The sequence below is a fragment of the Acipenser ruthenus genome, chromosome 35 (assembly GCF_902713425.1).
Source record: "Acipenser ruthenus chromosome 35, fAciRut3.2 maternal haplotype, whole genome shotgun sequence".
Lineage (NCBI taxonomy): Eukaryota > Metazoa > Chordata > Actinopteri > Acipenseriformes > Acipenseridae > Acipenser > Acipenser ruthenus.
The window spans coordinates 798,095-823,842 of record NC_081223.1 but is presented as its reverse complement, the minus strand read 5'-3'; the positions used below and the strand labels follow the sequence as shown (position 1 = coordinate 823,842).

The 25,748-nt window shown below is 40.7% G+C and overlaps 1 protein-coding gene and 1 non-coding gene across 5 annotated transcripts in view; both read right to left on the bottom strand.

Moving 5' to 3' along the window:
* Positions 1-491: 491 nt before the first annotated feature.
* LOC117395354 (uncharacterized) overlaps positions 492-25,748 on the bottom strand; it is a 43,277-nt gene continuing 18,020 nt past the window's right edge. The window contains exons 1-6 of one of the 4 annotated variants that reach the window (XM_033994236.3): positions 14,118-14,233; positions 7,082-7,153; positions 6,143-6,181; positions 4,609-4,658; positions 3,306-3,694; positions 492-2,528 (exon numbers count right to left, since the gene is read on the bottom strand). In XM_033994236.3, coding sequence (XP_033850127.2) covers positions 2,040-2,528; positions 3,306-3,694; positions 4,609-4,658; positions 6,143-6,181; positions 7,082-7,153; positions 14,118-14,179 — 1,101 coding nt within the window. In that variant the 5' untranslated portion in view covers positions 14,180-14,233 and the 3' untranslated portion in view covers positions 492-2,039. Of the gene's footprint in view, positions 2,529-3,305; positions 3,695-4,608; positions 4,659-6,142; positions 6,182-7,081; positions 7,156-8,959; positions 9,459-14,117; positions 14,234-25,748 lie in introns of those variants that run through there. The other 3 variants (XM_034910249.2, XM_059007636.1, XM_059007637.1) reach the window with 3 other exon arrangements.
* On the bottom strand, positions 14,935-15,007 carry trnak-cuu (transfer RNA lysine (anticodon CUU)). Its single transcript has one exon. It is a non-coding gene; the product is annotated as a tRNA-Lys (tRNA).

Sequence of the window (25,748 nt, the reverse complement as noted above, 5' to 3'; positions counted from 1 at the left end):
CTCAGCATACTGTTTATACAACAAGTACATTCAATAAATGGCAATAAAATGTGTACATTTCTATATTAAATCAATTCATTCATGGGTTATTTTACAATATAACAGTGACAGTTAAACATTTATCAGCAGGTCAACAAAAAGTTACTTAATAGATTAATTCTGACCAAAATTGCAATATCCCATGATGAGTGTCAGTGCATAACTGTAAACTGGAGGGTTCAAAAGTTTGGAAACAGCAAATGAGGATCATCTATTCAGGGATACCAAGATATTAAGAAAGGGTTCAGAGTGAGGACAATCTTCAATACAATCCCCAGCTCTAATCTTGCTGTTTCCAAACTTTTGAACACAACTGTATATTTCAAAGAATGCTAACCTTGGCTTTTAAATATATCTTCTAAGCTTCTAGCATTGCCAACAATATCACTGGTCCCCTAATCTTTGCGATTCATGTCTTTGTGTTCTTTCCTCTTTTTTTGTTACTTTAGGAGGTTACCACTTCTTAGCTTTATAAAGCTTCTACTAAACTTCCAGGTATACTTTCACTTCTTGTGTTAGACTCACTCACATGGTTTACCAGCCAAGACCAGACCATGTAAATGCACCTCATACTGAGACAAGACGGGACAGCGTGATGCTTGAAAAAATCTGGGTGTCTTCACATTAAAGAACAAAAAGTAAGCAAAGAATAAAACGTTCTTAAGCCCTTCAATAAGGGGACCAGTGCTTAATGTATGAGGCAAACTGATTTGAATGCCTTGGTTTTGAATGGGGTAGTGCAGGACTCGGATTCGGAAATGAGTGATAAAACACAGCTTCAGGTTTTGGGACTGGCCCAGCCCACTTTTGGCTCTGCCAATTTCTGAATGGCAGTCTTGCACACCCCTACTTCTCGCTGCTTTAGGTGGCATGTCAACTTTAGAACAGTAGCAGCACAGAACTGCTGACAATCCCACTCATATCTCTGGTTTAACACCTTGGGTAAAACTTACACAAGAAACAAAGTTAAAAAGCGTTCAGCTACTGCCTTCTTTAGTATAAGACTTGCACCAAACAAGTGTTTACCTGACTTAGTTTCTTTGAAGTTTTACTTCAGAATCCTTATTATTGTTTAAGTTACGGATGATGCTATGTCTTGGTTTGCTGAATAGATTCCTGTCTTCTCTTCAATAATAGATGACTATTTGTTTATTTCTTCATTTTAGACTCTTTTTAAAAAGTGGGAGACGTGTAAGCACAGATGTGTTGCAGCAAGATGCCTTCCTCGTGTCAAACAAAGTAAATTACTTTTTTTATATACTGTAAAGTCATAAATATTTGCGACCAAAATATTTGGCAAATCACACCCATAAAACCTATTTTGCTCCAGAAATGTCAGCGACCTGTTGCAATATACGAAGTATGTATTGTTAGTGGAGTTTGACATTAATAAATAATAATCTTTATTTTTATATAGCACCTTTCATAGTGGAATATCATCACAAAGTGCAAAAGTGCCAAAAATGTTAGCATTGTTTTTCATACGCAAAAAACGCACAATAAAAGGCTTGCAAATATGTATGGATTCACAGTAATTGATTGGTGATTATTATAATGTGTTAATTAATTTGCTCTTAAAAAGGGAAAGCCAACATTACAATAAAAATACAGCAATAAAAACAGTTTGTTTTTCTTGTGTATTGTTTTATTGTTGACTTTCCCTTTAAGAGCAAATTAATTAACACATTATAATAAATCTCCAATCAATTATACAAAAATGTAATTAAGTTTGTGTGAATGCACGCCGAGGAAGGCATCTAGCGGCAATGCGTCTCTCTCTGTGCTTGCATATCTGACATTTAAAAAAGAAAACAAAAGTCTGAAATGAATAAATAAATAATCTTTTTTTAAATTTGAAGTGAGTGCTGGTTTTCTGGTAGGTAACATGTAATATTTCTCTTTGATCAAAGCACCTAAAGTGAATGTTGTGAATTAAGATTTAAGTTTTCTTTGGAGTTGAGCAAGCCCTTTGATAATTTATTGAGCACTCTTCAAAAATGTCATCTTGCTTTGGCAGTTAACATGTAGATGTTTGGGTGCCATTGCAGTTGTGGGACAATTCTCTTTTCAGGACCAAAGACATGGACTTTATTGGTAAAAATCAGGATGTAATCAAAGAGTTTATGCGCACATGGAAGAGCTCTGAAACGGAGCAGGAATCTTCTACAATTCCCATTACTTTTCAGCTCTTCACATGTCAGCCCTAGTACCTGGAAGACCTTGCACAATATCTCATAATAGGCATCATTTAAATGAAATATGACCAATTCATCTGCATGCTTCCACATCTGAACTACAACATGCTTGGGGTGCTGGTGGTCAGAAGGCACAACTTCATTGGACGCAACCTTTTCTGCATTCTCTTTTTCTTCAATGCGGGCCAGTATGTTCAGAAATTCCACTTCGTTGCTTTTGATGAATTCCCTGGTCTCCTCTTTCATTTTCTTTACTTCTTCATCCTCCATTAATTCATCATATTCTTCTTCTGTCTTTAAAACAAAACAAAGCAGAACAAACATGTCACTGACAGCCATCCCTGCCATTCAACATTAAACAATGACATCAAAAAACAGAACACCAGGACCAAGCTCCACTGTAGGCATATGTAACAATGTGAGTGTGACATGCAGATAGGTGGTCTTCATATAACCCCAGATTATATTATGTAAATTATCCAGACCAAGTTTCATCATAGTTTAAAAAGCTATTCTCTACACATAAGAACATAAGAACATAAGAAAGTTTACAAACAAGAGGAGGCCATTCAGCCCATCTTGCTCGTTTGGTTGTTAGTAGCTTATTGATCCCAGAATCTCATCAAGCAGCTTCTTAAAGGATCCCAGGGTGTCAGCTTCAACAACATTACTGGGGAGTTGGTTCCATACCCTATGTAAAACCAGTTTCAAACATGGTCAATAATACAGACAGGGTCACTCCATATAAATCTAGATTGTGACACAGTTTTCTAGAAAATGTAATTGCAACTTGTTGATGATTTTTTTTGATGATTTTAAGATTTGTCATTGGTGTTCATTATCATCACTGTATAAACGACTTGCGATCAGTTCTATGGTTAACGTGTTTCAACTGGGTCCCTAGAGCAGTTTAGAAGCCTATGTTTATACATGCCATCAAAATAATGTAGAAAAGGTTTCAAAACATAATCACCACACCCAAATCCCAATTATTTGCCATTTTCTATGGACATTGTGTTCACAGCACCCTGGTCATTACATCTTTGACTTTGACTAGTTTTATATTCTTACCATAGGAGCAAAACATTCCCCATAGTTGTAGACTTTGGTTCCAGGAAACTCAATTCCCTTTTGGAAGAGGTCCTGCAAGCTGTCGGCCACTTGGTGCAACACCTCATTTTCATAAGCATAGATGTTGCCATCTTTGCCTGCCAGAATGATCAGCTGCAGCCCCACTGCCAGACTCGGGAACATATCAATGGCACCGATAACTCTCATCTCTACTCTTTCAGGAAGGTAGAAATCTTCCCATGCTTCAAGCTCATCCTCCATTTCTGCATAGATTGTGTCATCTAGCCCCCCAATTCTCATTGGATACCCTGCTGGCTTCTCCAGAGACACAGTCTGCCCCCTGTATTTGTCCACTTGTTCCGATACATGGTCAAGGTAGTTGGGTGACTCTGTTGTAAGAAAAAACAAAGTGGTGGGTGTCAAACTTCAAGGATCAAGACCTAAGATATGGTAAAATAACTGTGTCACATTATATCATAATAGGAGGCGTGGTGGTGCTGTGGTTAAGAAAGGGGCTTGATACCAGGAGGCTCCTGGTTCAAATACCAGCTCAGCAACTGACTCACTGTGTGTGTGTGTGTGTGTGTGTGTGTGTGTGTGTGTGACCCTGAGCAAGTCACTTCACCTCTTTGTGCTCCATCCTTCGGATGAGTCATAAAACAAACAAGGTCCTATTGGAAGTGACTCTGCAGCAGCAGCAGCAGTTGCTGATGCATATTTCACCCCCTAGTCTCTAAGTCGCTTTGGATAAAAGCATCTGCTAAATAATAATAATACTAATAATAATACTAATAATAATAATAATAATAATAATAATAATAATATTTTCAATCGATGGCTCTTTAGTACGGTATGCATTTATCAGAAAACAATAGTCACACATTTGTAATATGGCAGTCATATTTTTGTACATCAGTAATACAGTGTGCAGCAGTGTGGAGTAGTGGTTAGGGCTCTGGACTCTTGACCGGAGGGTTGTGGGTTCAATCCCCAGTGGAGGACACTGCTGTTGTACCCTTGAGCAAGGTACTTTACCTAGATTGCTCCAGTAAAAACCCAACTGTATAAATGGGTAATTGTATGTAAAAATAATGTGATATCTGTATAATGTGAAATAATGTATAATGTGATATCTTGTAACAATTGTAAGTCGCCCTGGATAAGGGTGTCTGCTAAGAAATAAATAATAATAATAATAATAATAATAATAATAATAATACAATTCAAATCACAATTTAAAAACAATTGCATAAGATGTCAATTGGGTTCACTGCACGCCATTCATTTGACAAGTTACACATACCTTTACCAATGCTGCAGAAATCCTGGATCCTGGATAAGGGACCCTGGTTGCTGTAATTCCAAAAAACAACTCAAATATTAGCATGTGCACTTATGTTATGGTTTAATTCTTTATAGTGAACCAATTCTAAAAGAAAATGTTATGAAACCTGCCTTGTGCAATGAGTTTTTTGCCATCACCATAAGTATCCATTCACTCTGCTTCATAGGCAATAGGTTCAGATCATGTTTAAAACAGTGATGCTCAGTATGGTACTGGCCTCTTTGTTTTTTTAATCCCTGATTTTTAAATATTAAACTGTATCAAAATCTTTAGAAAGTATTTGATCAGTTCAGTAAGTTATTGATGCCAGTCTCTGATCCCCTCAGAGCAGCTCACCCTCAGAGCTGGTCTGAAGAAGATATGATCGCTTGAAAAGAAAATCTAGCACAGAGGCTTATGTCTGGCCCTTGATTTGCCCCTCCTACATAATTATTAATGTTGGAAGGAGTTAAAATCCTAAACTACATGAAAATGCATGACCACTTGCAGTTCTCAGTTCCATAGCCGCAGGAGACTTCTTCATAAAGTATAAGACTGGACAGGTCAAACTGCCAGGAGTTTCTCCCTCAATGCAACGGTATGAGAGTCTCCAAGGCCTGAAAAATGAAACTGGGGCATGTCTTTCACCTAGCTCAGGGCTTGATGAGGTCTTTAGTTATCAAGGTACCCCAGCTGGAAGCGCCAGTCTTTTTTTTTTTTTTTTTTATAAATTTATTATTTTTTTATACATTTTTTTACCCCGGTTTTCTCCCCAATTTAGCATGCCCAATTATTATCTTTATCCTCGGCTCGCTGCTCACAACCCCCCCGCCGACTCAGGAAACGGAGGCTGGAACACGCGTCCTCCGAAACGTGCCCCTGCCAAGCCGTCATTTTTCGCACTGCAGATCCACATCAATGCTACCAGACCTATAGTGCTGGAGGACAACACAGATCTGGCGGCTCCACTGTAGAACCACAGGCGCCCTATCGGCCACAGGGGTCGCTGATGCGCGGTGAACCGTGGATTCCCCTGCCGACCTAAGCCCTCCCTACCCAGGCAGCGCTCAGCCAATTGTGTGCCGCCCCCTAGGAACTCCCAGTCACGGTCGGCTGTGACATAGCCTGGATTCAAACCTGCGATTTCCAGGCTATAGGGCACATCCTGCACTCCGCGTGGAGCGCCTTTATTGGATGTGCCACTCGGGAGCCCCCTGAAGTGCCAGTCTTAATTATAAAAACATTGTTGTCATTTTAATCTAGCACTGATTTAAAAGACAACAAGACTAGTTGCACAGTAAGTGGATTTATCCAGTCCTGTTTCCAAACAAAGCTTTTTAATTTTTGTTTAAATTTTATTTATTCTAGAGTACCACAGACCCACTGAGTTACCAATCCCAAAGATAATTCACTTCCATGATAGCAATGAATGGAGCTTTCCTGTGTTAACTCTATGTGTTTCCTAGATAGCTGGAATGAAGAAAGTCACTGAAAAGAGTAAATGGGACCTTACCTTGAAGCATGTGACCCCGAAGAAAAATGTAAGTATTGCCTAGAAAAAAAATATATATATTACAGCAACATGCATGTACAGTTTCACTGTTTCATGTCAGAATGCATTCATACATATGTGAGGATCTACTTTGGTTTGGACTATTTTATCACTTACAAAAGAAAAAAAAGAAAAAGAAATTTGAAAAAGGCATTTCATCGTAGTTTATGGGTCAATAAAAGAAATAGCAATGTATCGTGTTCCATTCCTATTATATATATATATATATATTGTAAAAGGATAACCCTCGCTCGGGTTCGTTGCCCCTTTAAGAACTTGACCCAGAAACACAGGAATGGATTTTTCAGCGCTGACGCGCTATTTTTTTAATAACACCAAATAAAACAAAACACAAAACAAACACCTAGCTCTTTACGAGCACTAACTACACACGCAGGAACCTAACTACCACAGGACGGCTAAGCCGTTTCCCTGTCCCACAACTTAACCACACAGGTTTGCACTATACCTTTTTTTACCTCGTGACTGCCAGGAAGCAGAGCACTCCTTTCTGCCTCCTTCTCCTTAGCAGCCCCGAACAGACTGCCTGCTCTCCTTTTAAACCCCGCACCTGGGCCTAATTTCCAATAACGCCCAGGTGCGGATGATAATTAAATAATAAAACAATTAAACAAAACAATAAAACAATTAGCAAAACTGAATGAAACAATAAAGCAACACCAATTAAACAAAAAAGGTGCATTCTCACATGGTTTTCTCGCAGGGAGGTTTTAACCCCCTCCCTGCTGTCTCTCACAACCTGCTGCCTTACAATATATATATATTAATTCATGAACAGACACAAAACTGTATTTTAACATTGAAGTCACCAATACAAGTAGAAGTAATCTTGGTTTATTATTGTACAGGGTCAACGAAACAAAACAAAAACGTGCCTACCATGACATTGTGCATTTTTCATCCAGCATCTCTTGGGTCAGTTTTGACACTTGGATGATCTCGAACGCACAACTAAATGAATGAAAAGAAACAAACAAATCACGTCACAGCTGAATAACCTTTAACAGATCACAGATGTGCAGGAAACAGGAGACATTCAGGAATGTTCTGCTGCCTTCCTTCCTGATCTGGCTTGAGAAGCTGCTTGCCAGTCTCACACTGTATGTCAAGTTACTGACAGCAACCAATCAAAAACAAACAGGAAGGTGAATCTGAACAGTGTTTCCAAGTATAACCAAAGAGAAGCCACGTTATAAAGAACATTATAAAAGAGAAGCCACATTATAAACAGAATTATAAAAAGATAAGCCACTGGTAGATAAGCCAATGGTAAAATATACGCCAACACTAATCATTTTAATTTGGAAAACTGAGCACCGTCCGCCCCTCCCCCCTCCAGCTCGTGTTATCCAGAAGCAAACCTTTAATTACAGCAAAACGTTGTATAGCGTAAGGCGTAAGCTGTACTGAAAGAAATGTCTCAAAATCTCTCTGCCATTTGGGATTTTTCTGTTAAATGCCCAGATGACAAAAAAAAAGTTGAATGCACACTGTGCAAGCGACTCTTATCATGGAGGTATAACCAATCTCTGGGGTCACTTGACAAGCGTAAGTTCATATTATTATTATTATTAGTAAAATGTGACTGATAACCTGCTTGGAACAGAGACTGTTTTTAAATAACACTTTGTTTTGCCTCAGTCCGCTGCAGTTAGTGCTGTTGCAATGCAAGCTTACTGTATAGAGATCGCAAGCAGCCTCAATTATATGTAAATAAACAACGTGTATTTGTTTTAAATTTAAATTATAAAAACATGATTACTGTTCTATAGAACACATTTTTAAACTACATGTGAATGTTTTATTTGGATTCCCTGTAAAACAATATGATTTTCAATCAAATATAAACAAGTAGCTATGGTGACGCCACCAGTAAATTATGCAAATGAGTCCCATCGAAGGGTCAAACCTTCCTTCGGTAACGTGTTCCGAACCTTCGAAGGGCAAAATGTACCCTTCGTTGAAGCTCTGGTATTTACACGCTCGTGGAATTTAAAACTGAATTAAAAATTGTGTTGAATGTAAAAAAAATGGCTAAACACACAGAAACCTCTGATGAATGTGCTCGTGACCAGAAGGTTTTTGTTGTGGAAGACAGCAAAGGAAAGAAGGTAGAACTTAAGTGTGCTAGTACCGTACTATGCATATTGTGACAGAAAAAAAACGGCCAAGCATTTTGGAAAGTAACCGAAAACAATAATTTCATTCAGTATATAAAAAGCGAAAGCCCGGAAAAATAGAAACCAAAAAGCAGAAGTCCTAAGCACAGGACACAAAAATTGCAAAGACACAGTGATGAGAACATTTCAGAGTTCATTTCCAGGGAACTGGGTATAACTGGTGAGTGTGATTCGTTTACTGAAACAAGTATTCTACAAAAAGCTGATGATGTAAAAAGTGGGAAATATACGCAAAGAATGGAGATATGACAAGCACCGGTCTCCAGTGGTGTGAAAGGTAGCATCGCAGCGAAAGTGTCATTCTACTGCAGGACAAAATGCATCGTGCCTGGTGTGGGTAAGAGGGAAGCTCCAATTCCTGCCCATTTAAACTTATCAAACCAAACTGTACCAGTTTTAAAAACATGCAGACTCAAATGAGAACCTTTGTAACTTTATTAACATAAACATTGCATATTAAAAGGAATAAAAAAGCAACACAAAGAAAAACGTGATGGAAGACTTATTTACAAAGTCAGCAATCGCCTTCAAAACATCCGCTGAAGAAGCCTTGTAAAACTAGTAAATATATACTTACGTAATAAGAGGGCGGTGTTTGCATTCTCTTCACTATCTTTTTACCATGTGGTCAATGCTTGTAGCTGAAAGAAGACAATCATTCAAGTGTTTATCACTTGGAGATGTGCAAAGTCTTGATTTGCTGATCCCCATCGATGTTTAAAACTTTCAGAACGTTGCTATGTTGCAATTCTATCAGTGTTTATTTTTTTGTAAATTAGCTTTGGTTACCTCTGAATGCAGAAACACCGTTAAGGATCCTTTTCCTTGTAGCTTGAGGTTAAGTGTTCATATGATGGCATTTCATCATTCAGGGATGAGTAGATCAAAGCGGCTTTTCTCTTCCAAACAATCTCATGGCAGAAAGCAGCTCCATGAAATGAGTCAACACCTGACCACGACCAAATCATCCTAATTCTGCATGAGCACCCAACTGCTGTCACAGGTTTCCTGCTCCTCAACTAAAAGTTTGAGCTCTCTGTGTTGGAGGGAATGTGTAACGATAAAGGTCACCAAGCAACAACCTTCTTTGTAGTTTTCAGAGATAATTATTATTTGTTTATTTAGCAGACGCCTTTATCCAAGGCGACTTACAGAGACTAGGGTGTGTGAACTATGCATCAGCTGCCAAGTCACTTATAATTACGTCTCACCCAAAAGACGGAGCACAAGGAGGTTAAGTGACTTGCTCAGGGTCACACAATGAGTCAGTGGCTGAGGTGGGATTTGAACCGGGGACCTCCTGGTTACAAGCCCTTTTCTTTAACCACTGGACCACACAGCCTCCTTGAAAGATATTTCCATAACTTGCAGGACAGGTTTTCCTGGTGTATTATGCAGTGATATGAAAAGAAATGTGGAACCTCAGCCGCCTTCATGTCAATATTTTTACATGTCACTTCAATAAATGTCATCAGTTTATTGTAAATATCCTCTCCCCGCGTTTGGCCAGTAATGTAAGCATTTCCTCCACAGATTTACACTCAAACAATGAACTGTGCAGTGTCTGAACTATCTGTGCACTTGTCTCTTATTTTGCTGAGATACTCCACATTTTCAAGTCCATTGCACAGCTCAGTAATCAAGTCTTCAGATGTAGTTTCCACACGTCTTGCAACTGTTGAGTCTGACACTTGGAGATCTGTTTAAAAATGGCATCCTTATTTTTTAAATCTGCAAACACTGACTCGCTGAAATCTCTGAAACACTGCTTCATTCTCCATCCTTAAAGTGTTTTCATCTTTTGCTAGTTGCCAGCGTCTGTAACATTGTAATTATCTTTTACATGAACAGAAACACATTTTGATGGCCATGAAAGCTTGAAACAAACGTACACACTTTGTCTTTTCTCCAATTGGTTATGACTCACCAAAGTTAAGGTGACAGGTTTCATAATGGCATTGCAAGTCAGCCTTCTTTAACACAGCAATAGTCTTCTGGCACAACAAACACATTGGTTTTCCATTAACCTCGCTAAAAACAAATTCCACTTCCCAGTTAGGCTTGAATACTCTTGTGTTCATCCCAGAGTTTGTGTTTTTCAGTTGCCATTTCATTTTGTTCACTGTTAACTTCACTAGTTCCCTCTCACACTATTTTCAGGCCCTCTTGATAACATCCCTTCATCTCTTAGGAAAGTCAAAGAGCATGCTCTGGCTGAGGCACCAATCACGGTTTCCAAGTCTATCCTCTTCATCAGTTAAAAAAAAAAAAAAAAAAAGCACGTCCTCTGTCTATCAAAATAAAACATTTTTGTATTTTAATACCTACAATGGCTGTTTCCATACAGGGGTTAATTTTTTTAAATGAAAATATTTAAATGAAAAATGTGCAATCAACCCAATGGAAAACAGCTTCATTCGCATGAATTTAGCTATTACGAGTTTTGAAAAATATTGTAGAACCCCATAGTATTTATGAAATCTATCTATCTATCTATCTCTATATATATATATATATATATATATATATATATATATATATATATATATATATATATATAATGAAATCTAGTATGTTAATAGATTTAAATAAAAATACATGTGTTTGTTAACCATGGCACCATAATCATGTTGTGCATTTTCGGTTTTCACCTTTAAAAACATTTCCCAGGAATTTTTCAGAGTTTATTTTAGATATATTACAATAGGGATAAAACTGGTAAAAATAAATAAATAAATAAATAAATAAAATGTTTTTAATTGAAGCATTGGTAAAAATCGGGGGAACACATCTCAGTATCCACACTATACACGACGTGGAATATGATGAGTAGCAGTTCTGGTTTCTCATGAGGTTTCATGTCCCTGGCATGTCTGATAAAGCACAATCTGTGCAAGTCGAAGACACATTATTATTAATTTCTTAACAGATGCCATTATCCAGGGCGACTTACAATTGTTACAAGATATCACATTATTTTTACATACAATTACCCATTTATACAGTTGTTTTATTTTGTTTTTTACTGGAGCAATCTAGGTAAAGTACCTTGCTCAAGGGTACAGCGGCAGTGTCCCCCACCTGGGACTGAACCAACAACCCCTCTGGTCAGGAGTCCAGAGCCCTAACCACTACTCCACACTGCTGCCATGTTAGCTGGTACTTTGTTAATGTTTGGGAAATCGCTGTGCTGACAGGAATAGCATCTACAGAAGGTATGAACGTGACATCAGCACAAAACAAGACAAGACAGGTTTATTCGCCTTGAAATCATAAAAAGAAAAGAAAATTGACAGAACTGGACGGTGCAAATCACCGGGAGACGCGTCAAAAAGCACACTGGACATTCCCATCAATGAGTTCTATAAGTTTACCAACTAAAGCATCATCATTTTCTGTCAATGTACAATTAAGATGGTCGGCGATAGGAAGTGTTTTAGCTGATGGACAGACAGTACTGTCGCACGAAGTCACCAATACATACCTCTCTGCAATAAACCGTAGCTGTGCATCAAAGCACAGCGCTCTGACAAACTCATTAACACAGTCATTCTGTGCTCTCTTTTATTAAAGCACAGCGCTCTGACAAACTCATTAACACAGTCATTCTGCGCTCTCTTATTAAAGCACAGCGCGGCTCTAACAAACTCATTAACACAGTCATTCTGCACTCTCTTATTAAAGCACAGCGCGGCTCTAACAAACTCATTAACACAGTCATTCTGCGCTCTCTTTTATTAAAGCACAGCGCTCTGACAAACTCATTAACACAGTCATTCTGCACTCTCTTATTAAAGCATGTGTAAAAGCAGCATAAATGGATTGCTTGTCTCTCAGTTCACTTCATTGTTTTAGTTGAATGTGTCGCTTATTTTTCAGTATGTTCTTTTATTGTCAGTGTGGACATGTACCTCAATGCAGCAGTATTTGCAGCGCTATGCATCCTCTGCCTCATCTGACCCACTTCTGTTATTTTTGCATACTTTGAAACATTCGTTTTCTTTTGAATATTCATAAACTGACACGTTTTCTCCCCATTCCTCATCCCCTAAAAATATCATATTTTAGTGTATTTCAACTTAGTTTTTGATCAAGTTAGTTACCACGCCCACCAATTGCCACAATAATCAGACTGACTGGCCAAAATAATCAGGTGATAATGTGTTTGTGAAGTGACAGAAAACCACGTTTGAACGTTATTTGATTCTCTGACGTCTAAACGTACGTGCTGTATCCTAGGATACAGTGTAGGGCTGCTTATTACAATCTCGGAGTCAACATAAAATAGCATTTTAATCAAAATATTGCGTATTTCCTAGAAAATAGTACAGGGAAAATACTGAATAGTAAACAGAAATCGAGTATAAATCAGTAAAAACCGACGTCCAATTAAAATACTGCAATGTTTTGGTAAAATTCGGAATAAACCGGAAACGCGGAACACTACCTATAAGTACCTCCGCTGTTTGTTTTCAAACACGCTCTTCTGTGACAAAGGCATGTTAAACACACCGAAAAGTTTGGAAGTTGCCTCTTTTCAGCTAAAAAAAAAATACATACAAACAAGTTGAAAAACATTTACTATTAAAACAGCAATTTCGAGGTCATAAACTTGGTGAATACTTTTTTTAGACCTACAAACAGCGCCTTTCCTGCATAGTTATGTAATCCCTTGGGCTGGTAAATTATCTATTGGTTATCCCCTACCGCACATACATTCTTAAACGATACCTTTCGATAAAATAGTCAGTTGTAGACTCATAGTCTACAGTACATATTTTATTTTGTAATATTATTCTCTCTTAAAATGACTTCCTCTTTATTGAAACACGACACTGTAGGCTTGTTGTCACAGCACATTGTTTATACTTTGCAGAGCGCGTACTGTACTATTGTACAGCTTTTGCCAACACCCAATGCAATAGGTAAAATATTTATGAAGGTAGATTGTAAATAAATGTTTAAAAACATCATGTTGTTTCTATTTAAGTATTCTTTTTTTTTTTTTTTAACCAACGGCATATTACTGATTAATTAACGCAATTTCTTCGGTGGGGGAAAGTGTTGAGGAAGATAAACTTGAAATACAACACGGTCTGGTCGCTGATGAACAGTTTCTACAAAACGATCGCTTTATACAATATTAATTACATCTGTAATATAGCGTGACATAAAAAGAAAACTGAAAGAAATACAACTCAAATTTGATGGGGCTTTCCTGTTGTCGGGGCGTTAGTATAAGCTATTTAAAATAATCAAATATTAAAATGTATTATTGTAAAATCTGACAATATAAACTCGCAGTAAAGTGGCTTATTAAACTTAAGAAAGTAAATTATGTAGGCTTAAAAAATAGCAGTGTGTACAGAATTATTTTAAAATAATTGTCGTTAACTGCGTTAAAAAAAATAACTAAACAAGGATACAAATCAAATGTGCTTGATAAATAGGAATCTGATAAAATACTGCTAATACATAAAAAATTTCTTTTTTATATATATAATCACGGAAACGCCACATTTCCAACTGCGTTTCATAAATGTGCGAAATGGCGGCGTATTTTCTAGCCCCTGTTCTGAAGTGTAGGTATTATTTAGTAAATTATCTAAAGTTATCGTATCCACCACCCCATATACATTCTTAAACGATGTCTTTCGATAAAATACAGCTTATCGGTTATACGTGGTAGACTAATAGTCTATAGTAAATATTCTATTTTATAAAAGTTCTCTCACCTTAAAAATGGCTCCCTGCTGGACAGCAAAATATATTCCTGTGCCTTTGTGTTGACACGCATAGCAGCACACACCCTGCGGGTGAGTCACAGGACCGACTCACTGGCAGGGACAATGCAAAAGCTAAGTATCACATATTCATGTGTCAAAATTCTGCTCCTCAATGCATATTTTTAGAGGATATAGAATATTTAACGCGTATAAATAAAGTTTGACTTTAACGAAACAGTTATTTAATATAAACCCCTAGTATCTTTATTTTATTTTAAAATTATGCATGTATTTATTTGTATGTACCGGTATTTGTTATTTCCTTTACTTGTGTCGAACTGTTTTTAATCTGACTGTTTTACTTTTTCTTCATAAATGGATTTTCAAGATGTTTTATTGTAAAATATTCATCGTCATATATGAACAGCTGTTATTGTTTATAATTCCTGTTGCGCGGATTGGCTTCCCCCAGTATCACACGACACGGCTTGCGGCGCGCAGCAGCAGACACATGATAACCATATCGAAGGTGTTTCTTATTGTATCAAAGGCCCGATTGGGTTTATTACGCACATACCAACTGTTACTCCATGAATGATGTAATGACAAGTGTAAAAAAAGAAACGGATTGAAGCCAACCCCAAAAAGTAAGATTATTTATTTCAATATCGTTATAGCTATAAACGATGCATGCATTTTACAATAGCAATTGCTATATGACAATGACCAATAAGTAATTTTGTTGCAATACTGTATACAATATGAACAGAATCAGACTTTGCTCCGTTGCCTCGAAGATACATCTTCAATTTGTATTTAAAAAGGACGCCCAAAGTGGGGCTCGAACCCACGACCCTGAGATTAAGAGTCTCATGCTCTACCGACTGAGCTAGCCGGGCTAACTGGTGGAAGTTTCTTTCACTGTAACCAACTGAGCTATTAATTTGTCGTCTTATTTGAGAAAATACTGAACGACAACCAAAGATTCCAAATATAATCCACTGGACGTCACCAGAAACAGCTTTGATGAGACAAAGTCGTATGACACGAACCCTAAGAATGTTATTCCAGATTCATTGTCACTTAGAAACAACTGCAGCCTCCCTGCCTCAATACAAATAATACCAATACAAAAATCGAATTACATGTATTTAAAAATGAATGGTCTCATCCATCTGGAAAGATTGGTTCTGCATTTATACAGTATCAACCTTAACCTGAGTTGAGAGGCACCCAACCTATGGAAGATTGAGCACAACGTGCTCGAGTGCTGTAGCAGCAGCCATGATGCAAGTTCGTTTTTCATTTGAAATACATATCTATTTTGTTTTTGTGTATGGGTGTTTTTAAAAGATCAGTTAAATAGCTACGTATTTTGAAATAATGATGTATTCATTATTATGAACGTTGGCAGAAAGGATATTGTATTAATATTTCCCACGTGTGCTTGCCTTGTACAAATCTGATAGAGTTTCAACAAAGGCATTTGACTTCGGTTCATTATTTAGACTATACTGCCATCTACAGCATTACTGCGGGTGTCATTTGCTTGTTTTGACAATAATATGGATGTTTTCACGGAAAACCGTGAGAGCATGTAATCGTGGCCGAGTGGATAATGAACAAAAAGAACTGTCAGCACTGGGATTCGACCCCAAAAAAGAACTGTCAGCACTGGGATTCGACCCCACGCTTCCAGAGTAACTGCGATCTGAACGCAGCTCCTGAGACCGCTCAACCATCCTGAATTACACCGGCTTCTTTTCACAACACTGCACTACACTGCTGATCCCCCGATGTCTGACGCTGCAGTAAATCAACTCGTGTGCGTGAACTTATTCGTTTTCTGTTTATATGAAGGAGGGCGACCTTTTTCATCGCATTCTATATGGGATCACAAAGAAATTCCCCTTACAGAAAGAAAATATACGGCAAACAGAGCGATCGCTTCACGGTTAGAAACAAATCAGCACAGCCTGTTAGCAAATTAACATCATGAAAAAACACAAAGAAATGACATAAATGTTACAGATACATTTCCTAGACAGAATAGTTGTAATATAATTGAGTACATTTCTAAACAATCCGCTAGTAACAGATATAATCTCAAAGCGCTATAATTTATTTCATCTTTTATGAAAGACAAGTATCCTTGCGCATTATATCACAGAAATCATGATAATCCTAGCTCTTCATTTAATCCCTCGGGTTGTACCGTATGGAGATAGAAGATTCATTTTGATTCACATTGCAATAGTTTTTGATAGAGATTACCACCACTGCGATCTTGAAATATTTGTTGTATGCCACAGAATTTAAGATCTGAAACGAACTGTTTGGCATCTACAAAATGTCTAGCGAGTGGTGGATGAATATATTTTCTCCTAATTGAACTTTTATGCTCGCTCATTAATGCGCAATTGTAACTGCCTAGTAGTTTTACCATCATATTGCAAATGGCTAGGACAAGAACTCACATAAATGACATGAGTTGAAGCACAATCACTTGTAAGATACTGTACTCTTTTTTTTCGTTGTATGGCTTGTGCATTTTCTTAGTTTTAAATGTATTATCACAGACGGGACACTTACGACATGGAAAAAATCCAGATTTGTCCAGTGCACCTAGATCTCTTGAACATCTAAACGAGTCAGCCCTTAATAAAGACCGTCCGTGTACATTTCGGTGTATATAACATTGTTTTAAGGACTCTGTCTTTCCAAAGAATTGTGTGTTCTGGTCTCCGAATGGAGGTGTGGGTTCAAATCCCACTCTGACAGTTCAATTTGACTTATTTTTAAAAGGAATAAATGTTTTCATTTTACTATAAAAGATTGTTTCAAGGAAATCAACAGCTGATACCAAACTCTTGTCAGCATTCAAAACCATTTTAATTTCCATTTTAAATCAGACTAAAATAGCGTCTCTCTGCCATTATCTTGCGCTGCTGTGTTTGGTCAGGTAAAAAGGGCATGACCAGAGCGGTATGGGCAATCCCGTTAGGTAGCTTGCATGTCAATCTCTCCTTCTTTTCTATTTATACACCCAGCACTGCTTCCGTCCTTCCTCTGTGTTTGTTTTTTGTTGTTCGCTCCTTTCACTGCAGGTCATTTCTCTGCTCAGCACTGGTAGACAGTATCAGCTATTTTCCTACCTGCTCAGGTGATTCTTTTCATCATTCAGCTTTTGTATTTTTCTGCAGGAGCTCCATCGTTAGTCTTCTCTGCTCCCTCCAGTCTCCAGCGCAGCTACAGCGCCGTTCAAAGCGCAGCGTCATTCTCAGCTTGCTCTGCGTTTTCATCAGAAAGACTTTTCCGACGTCACCGCTGCACTGCAACTCTCACACCGGCGCCTCACAGACCATGGTTACCACGGCAACGCCTCAGCGAGTGACTACTGGGAGTGGTAAGTTGCCATGGCGACCAGGCAGCTTTAACAGGCAATGCGAGCCTGTGCCTCACGACTGCAATCTTCTGGCTCCTGCTGCTGCGCTTTTGCAACATGAGAGCTTCAACTCGCCGAATTGTGACATCTAAATACTGCAGGCTCCTCTTCTAGACCTACGTTAACTTACTTATATCATCACTAACTGTTCTAAAGCAAATGTTTTATACATTGACAAGGATTTTAATCGCATTAGCCAAATATATGCTACCCTGCTTCACTGAAGTTAATAGTTTCAATTCCAATCACAACCTCTAGATGGCAGCATAACACCACAAGCTCTACATAATTTAAGCTGATTTAAATCAACAGCTGATACCAAACTCTTGTCAGCACTCAAAACCATTATAATTTCAATTTTAAATCCGATTAGAATAGTGTTCCTAACACAGATTATATTTTGTGTCCAAACATGTTATTTAACTTGATTGTTTTAATATTCCAAATAACATATTACTTGAAAAACATCTCCGTCTACCACTGGATCGTGGTCTCAGGCTGGGATGCGGACCATTGAGAACAGTATAAACAATCTATTACTGGAAGTAGCTTACATGAGAAATGCCCTCGTTTAACATGCTAGGATGATCGACTTCGGCATTCTCCAACTGCTGTTTACATTTTCTAACACGTTATGAGGAAGAAAAATATTTTGGTGTCCAAACATGTGTTATTTAATTTGATTGTTTTAATATTCCAAATAACATATTACTTTGAAAAACATATATATTTTTAATACAGTCCTATTTGAGTATTTAAAATATGGTTATATTCAAATGCCAGCAACGGTGTGTTAATTTAACGAAGCGCCTAACGCCGCTCGGAACGTTCGCATTTTTAAATCCTAACGGTCTCTGCTCAGCTGAGTGGAATGTTCACGAGCCGGTTGCCTAGCAGCGTCTCCCCCTCCTTCTCTGCCCCGCCCTCTCGCCCTCTCTCGTTGCTCCAGCTAGGAGTTCAAATTTAGCTTAGTTATATTAGCGCTATTCTTTACTAACTTTTACAAATTAGCTTATTAGGGGCTCACAAACACTCATTATGCGAGGACTTCATGGCGCAACAGTAGCGCGTTGCACTCCTGCTCAAAAGGCTACATGTTCAAATCATGTCGAGGTCAAATTCGCGCTTGTTTTTTTTTTTTAAATATATATATTCATTTCCAAAATATCCTGACTCTCGAATTACAGGATTTTATGTTTCCAATCCAGGTATTTCTGTATCAGAAAAATATCCGGGAATCCGGGATTGGATTCCCTAATTATTATCCGTAGATTTCCTTTGTTTACAGATGATGCAGCTGGCTGTTTTTCTTTTAAATATTCTCTCTCAATCTGTTGTTGATCTTATTTATGTGTCGGTTAGTGTGAGATATACATGCTGAATGGCTTCAATCTCTTTCATCCTTCCTCTCCTCCCTGAGCCTCTCCCAGGGAATGAGTCAGAGGGAGCTGTCCGGTGCTGAACCTCCAGCAGACCAACAGAAATGGGACTGAAGCTCCGCGCTTCTCCAAGAGCCTAGGCTGGGCACGTCACTGATCTCCCCCTCACTCTGAACTCATTAAAGAGCCAGAGGGACGAGGGGCTGGAGACAGTGCTGTGTATCAGCTGAGACAGTGACTTTACTGAAGAATTACACAAGTGTTAAACACCACACAGCAGTCTAGGGGCTTCAAGGGGAGTAATAAACAAACAGGACTTATTATTTCATTAATTCCTTAAGAAGTTATATTAAAATTCAACTCAAACAAACAAAACATGCAGTAATTATCAACACTGACCACAAGAGGGAGCCTGTTGTCCATAATGTAGTAGCAGTGAATTATTCTCTCTTTGATTTCATCCCCAGCAGCTATTAAACGCTTTACTGACATACTGATATAAATATTGCTGCATCTTATAATATCAAATAAACACATTAAATACAAATAAAATAACTTTTCCATTGCTGTGTATTTCACTTGAGGGGCTTGAAGGATATATTAGGTGGCATATCATGCCTTTAGTTTTTGAACGCAGCTGAAAATGCCTTAAACATCACAGACTGCAGTTCCTAACATTACCCACAAGAGTGAGGAGCTACCAGCATCAAAGTGTAAGGACCTCATTTATCACACAGCAGTACTGTGTTAACACGCAGTGAGGCTCTGTACCGTGTGCTACTGTGTACACCTGCTGCATTCACCAAGCAGTGAAGAGCAACCTAACCCTTGGTGAACAATGCACAGGAAAAGTACCGCATGCGGGTCATTGCAATATAATTCATGATGTTAATGGATGGGAAATGTATGCACATTACATCAGAAATACTGCGAGGGAGGGATTTGATATACAAGACATTATTCACTGAAGGGTGCTAAAATGTTTGGGTCCTCGGCGCGTGTTCAAATACTGTGTTTGTAAAGCAGGCGGTATGTACTGTCACAACATTCAGTAAACAGGGCAGCGCACTGGTGATGCTGTGAGCAGAGCAGGGACCATTCACAAATGAGCTAACTGCCAACCCATCCAATCTTATTTTAGAGATCACCCTAAGGTTAAAGCTTAAGAACATTTATATCATTCTGGTCATTTAGCAGCGTTTAGTGAATGAGGCGCTGAGTGTCTTCTAGTGTTACTGAAGCCAGTGAGAACTTCACTGCACTTCAATCATGACGGTGCTGCTGTTTAATAAGCAGTACTGCTGCATTACACTTTAATGAGTGCATTAAGGACTGTGCTAATCAGGTTCCAATGCTACTCTTAATAGCTGGGCTCTATTGTATAGTCCCCCTGTCCTGGGAGTGTTAATGCCAGGGCAGTTACTAATCTTGCTCTGTCTGAACACACAGTGCAAGTACTGCTTTAAACACACACTCCACACTTGACTCCATTCCAGCTGTGTTGAGTGAAATAAGGGCTTGACTGATTGGCTCTCCTCATATGCTCCTATTAAAGCTGTCCTTTGTCTAGTCCTGCTGTCCTGGGAGTGTTCATGCTAAACTGCTAATCTTGCTCTGTCAGAACACACAGCACCAAGCCTGTGTTTACACCACTGCTTGCCTACAAGTGGCTGCTGTGCCAAGGAAGACAATTTGCATAGAAAAGACACTTTGCATTGGCAGCACATGCTTCAGTGCTCTGGGAGTGTTTATAGCCCTGTGAGTTTAACACTTCATGATTGAGAGCTGCCCTTCATGGCAACAGAATCCACAACAACAATGACTTTTATCAGCATCTTCATCTGGGCACTTGTCATTTGCACTCAGGGTAAGAATCTGAATAGAATCAAGTGAAAAAGTCTTGAAATGTAATCTGTTTTCATCATTTAATTCAATCATTTATTATCATCTTCTATATTATGATTTATTATTTTCAGAATCCAGTGGACAGTATACTGTGACTCAGACTCCAGCAGTGAAATCTGTTCTCCCAGGAGACACAGTCGCTCTGAGCTGTAAAGTCAGCAGCGCAGTGTACAGTAACAACTACCTAGCCTGGTACCAACAGAAACCTGGAGAAGCTCCCAAACGCCTGATATATTTGGCAAGTACCCTTCAGTCTGGGATCCCAACTCGTTTCAGTGGCAGTGGATCTGGGACTGACTTCACTCTGACCATCAGTGGAGTCCAGGCTGAAGATGCAGGAGATTACTACTGTCAGAGTGCACACTACCCCAGCAGTAGCTGGGTGTTCACACAGTGCTACACACCCGTACAAAAACCTCCCTCAGCAGTACTGCAGGTGAACATTGTTAATTTTCTGATACTTAAATACAAGCTGAAAATAAAGTAAAGCAAACATTTTGCTTCTCTTTCAGTAAATGTATATAAATAAATAAACTGCATATTTAACTTCAAATTGTATTATTTACTTTTTTTCATTTTACTCTTTTAATGATTCCACTTCATCAGCAACACATTCTATATACAAACAGAATGATGTTTATTTTTTAAAACAATTGAACTGTATGCATATTGAGATTGATTTATTTATGATCCACTGGACAACATATTAAAAAAGAAGTCCAGCAAACAGCAAAGCCCAGTATTGCAGTGATGTGTAGTTACACTGTCTGACTCTGTGGAGTCCAGCTGGATATTTTTCATTGTGTCAATCTGATGTGTTTTATTGTATTTTCAAAACTAATATTAATACATAAATGAATAACATCAAACTTTAACATATTGTTAAGATGAAAATCAAGACACAAATTACTGTTAATTACAATGAACAAACCATGTCTTCTTTTGAAATATGTTAACACTATAATGATATACCTCAGATTATAACTTATTATAATAAAAAAATAATGTATCTAAATTGAAATAAAAATAAATAAATGAGGAATTCATACATTTCTGAGTGAATTCTTATTTTTTATTAAGGAGCAGCACATCAGTGTTATTGAAAGCAGTTTATTCTTCATTGTCTTGCCTCCTGTGTCATCCTTGTTACCCACCTTCATTCCTTATGTGTGCAGCAGCTCCCTGGCACACATGTCTCAACACTTATGGGCCAGTTCATTCTGAACAGGCAGATTTCTAATGCCCCTCCTAGAGAGCAGGAAAGCACTGAGAGGCTAAACATAAAACTACAGGAAGGATAATCTAACTGTACTGTGAGTCACCCAACCCTATCAAGTGCCACCTGTGTTCACAGCTCAGATCTCAGAGAACTGTCTGTGACACTTATTGAAACAGAAGTGCAGCGCTTAGAACACATATACAAATAGAACGAATCCACTGTTCTATTAAACTGTGAACTTAGTGTTTGATTGAATCCCTCTCTGTGTTTGTATAGCCTGGAAACAGGCATCAGTGCCCTGCCAAGCTGCACACACTCCCATCATTCACACTGACCACAAGAGGGAGCCAGAGCACCACTGCTGTATATAATGTAATAACACAGTAATAAGACAATTGAAATAGGCAGTAATTACCTCCCCAGTCAGCCCAGTTCTCCCATTGTTAACACAAAGCTCCTCACATCCAGTCATCTAAACACTACAGTGTGATCTGTGTCTGTATATGGGAGTGTGACGAAGTGCCCGCCCCTGTGTGTATTTTGTGTGTTATGTGTTGTGTGTTGCGTGTGTTAATGTTGGTGTATAGAGATTGGTACACGGGATATAAACGGGTCTGTGTTTCACGTGTATTTAAAAATGTAGATTTTTATTTAGGCACGAGGAGGGCACAAATCACTTCACGTGCTGGTTAAATGTAATATGTGAGTACAGGGTTGCATGTAATGAATTCACGTGCTGGGATTCAAGTGAATAATTAATTAGTAATTGAATCCCAGCACAACAGTATATATAGACACATTTTCATTCACTCGAGGTTGGGTGTTTGAGAGTGGAGAACGGGAGAGAGAGAGGAGTTAAAATAAGTAAAATCGTAAATATAAGTGTTTGTACTCACCGTGTTTGTTTGTCTGTCCGTTCACCGTTTGTTAAATGTTAGTGCGTTTTGTTTGTCTATTTATTTTGGCGCAAGTGCCGTGTCCTGTTTTGTGTTCAAACCTTTTATTTTCTGTCTGTTAATTATTAAATGCTGAGTGCGATCACGCGCTCACCTTCACCAAAACCCCAAGTCTCTGTCGTTTTATTTCCTGGCTCTGGTCTGACGCCACCCACTCCGGCCGTCTTTGTGACACATGGTGTCATCGTGGGATAACAGCGCCTCCAAGCGTCAGACCAGGAGAGGGGTTTTTGTGTTTAAAAAACAAAAAAACAAAAAAAAAAAACACAGGACTGTTTTCAAAAAAAAAAAAAAAAAAAAAGGGGAAAATGGAAGGCTGGAGAGACGGCTGCCGGGACCTGGAGGACCTCGTCGGGGGCCTCGAGGACCAAGGCTGGTGCATGGCCTGTGGGGTCTACGGACACACGGTGGCGATCTGCCCCTTCCAAGGTGAGGAGGAGAGGAAGGTAGGGAGGAGGAGTAAGAAGAGAAGGGGGAAAGGAAAGCTGCAGCAGCAACAGCAACCACAACACCAGCCGGAGGAACAGCAGCCCGGGTGTTACTGCTGCGCTGAGCCTGGGCATTCCAGCACCAACTGCCCCTGGTACCCCCTCGGACAGCTACCCCAACTATGCCCCATCTGCAGAGGTGAGCACTTCGTGGCCCGCTGCCCTGTCCATCAGGAGAGGGAGGAGCAGGAGTCGCCTCAGTCTCCACCACCAGCAGGGGGAGGTAGACTGCTGCTCCCACCGCCCCAACCACAACTGCAACAGCGGCCAGAGGAGCCAGAGAACCTGTTCCCCTGGTGCACCTGGTGCGAAAAGGTGGATCACCGCTGGAGGGACTGCTCCGAGGTTCCACCGAGCTGGTGCGGGCGATGTGAGGAAGGGGGACACTACTGGTCGGGATGCCCCTATGCCAGCTCGCCAGTACCTGAGTGGGAGGAGCCTGAGCATCTACAGCCCAAGTGGGAGGAGCCTGAGCGTCCACAGCCCAAGCGGGAGGAGCCTGAGCATCCACAGCCCAAGCGGGAGGAGCCTGAACGTCCTACGCCTGAGTGGGAGGAGCCCGAACGTCCTACGCCTGAGTGGGAGGAGCCCGAACGTCCTACGCCTGAGTGGGAGGAGCCCGAACGTCCTACGCCTGAGTGGGGGGAGCCCGAACGTCCACAGCCCAAAAGGGAGGAGTCGGTGCGTCCACAGCCCAAAAGGGAGGAGTCGGTGCGTCCACAGCCCAAAAGGGAGGAGTCGGTGCGTCCACAGCCCAAACGGGAGGAGTCGGTGCGTCCACAGCCCAAAGAGAGGGAAGTTGGGGCTTCCACAGCCCTAGGACCCAAGCTGCCAGCAGAGGGAGAATGCCTGCTGGTTCCACCTCCACCAGCAGAAGAAGAATGCCTGCTGTCCCCATGTCCACCAGCAGAGGGAGAATGCCTGTTGGTTTCCCCTTCAGAGGCAGAGCTGCACCAGTCCCCTGCAAGAGAGGCAGAGCCGCACCAGTCCCCTGCAAGAGAGGCAGAGCAGCACCAGTCCCCTGCAAAAGGGGGAGACTACACGCTGCTCCCATCTCTGTCGCCAGGAGACTACACGCTGCTCCCACCTCCATCGCCAGGAGACTACACGCTGCTCCCACCTTCACCAGCAGGAGCAGAGCAGCCGGAGCTGCCTCTGCTTCCACCACCTTCACCGGCAGGAGCAGAGCAGCAGGAGCTGCCTCTACCTCCGCCACCTTCACCGGCAGGAGCAGAGCAGCAGGAGCTGCCTCTGCCTCTGCCACCTCCACCGGCAGGAGCAGAGCAGCAGGAGCTGCCTCTGCCTCCGCCATGTCCACCAGCAGAGGGTGAATACCTGCTGGGTCCCTTTCCACCAGCAGAGGATGAATACCTGCTGGTATCACTTTCCCCACCATCACGAGGAGAGGAGCGGGAGCTGCCTCTGCCTCCATCACCATCAGGGGGAGAGGAGCAGGAGCTGCCTCTCCCTTCACCAGAAGGACCAGGACTAGATGCTGGTGGTCCTCAGCAGCCCTTGCATAGGCTGCTGAGGGAAGCACGGGGAAGAACCGCCTGGCCGCAGAGGTCGAGAAGAGGGCCAACACCCGCACCCCAGCTTGTCCTGACTCCCTGCCTCGCTTCGCCCAAGGATGCCTGCCTCGCTTCGCCCAAGGATGCCTGCCACGCTTCACCCAAGGATGCCTGTCTGGCATCGCCTGGGGCTGCCTGTCGCTCCGCATCGCCTGGGGCTGCCTGTCGCTCCGCATCGCCTGGGGCTGCCTGTCGCTCCGTATCGCCTGGGGCTGCCTGTCGCTCCACATCGCCTGGGGTTGCCAGCCGCTCCGCATCGCCTGGGGCTGCCAGTTGCTCCGCATCGCAGCAGGAAGTACTGTGGCCGGAACCCCACCAAGGGGAGCTGCCGGCCACGAAGAAGGTGGGGGAGGTCAGGAGACCTGCTCCCACTGCAGCAGTTTCGCTGCCGGAGATCGTGGGGGAGGTCCGGAGACCTGCTCCCACTGCAGATTCTTCGCTGCCGGAAGTACTGTGGTCGGAGCCCCATAAAGGGGAGCTACCGGCTACGAAGAAAAGGGGAGAGGTCAGGAGACCAGCATCCCCCGCAGCAATTTCGCTGCAGGAGTGGACCAGCATGCTGTCAGCCGTGCCACTACCGGCAGGGGTGCTGACAGCATTGCCAGCAATGGGCCCACTGAAGCCTCCCTTCCCAGCCCGAGACTTTGTTCTGGACTTCTGGGTTTTTAAGGGGGGAG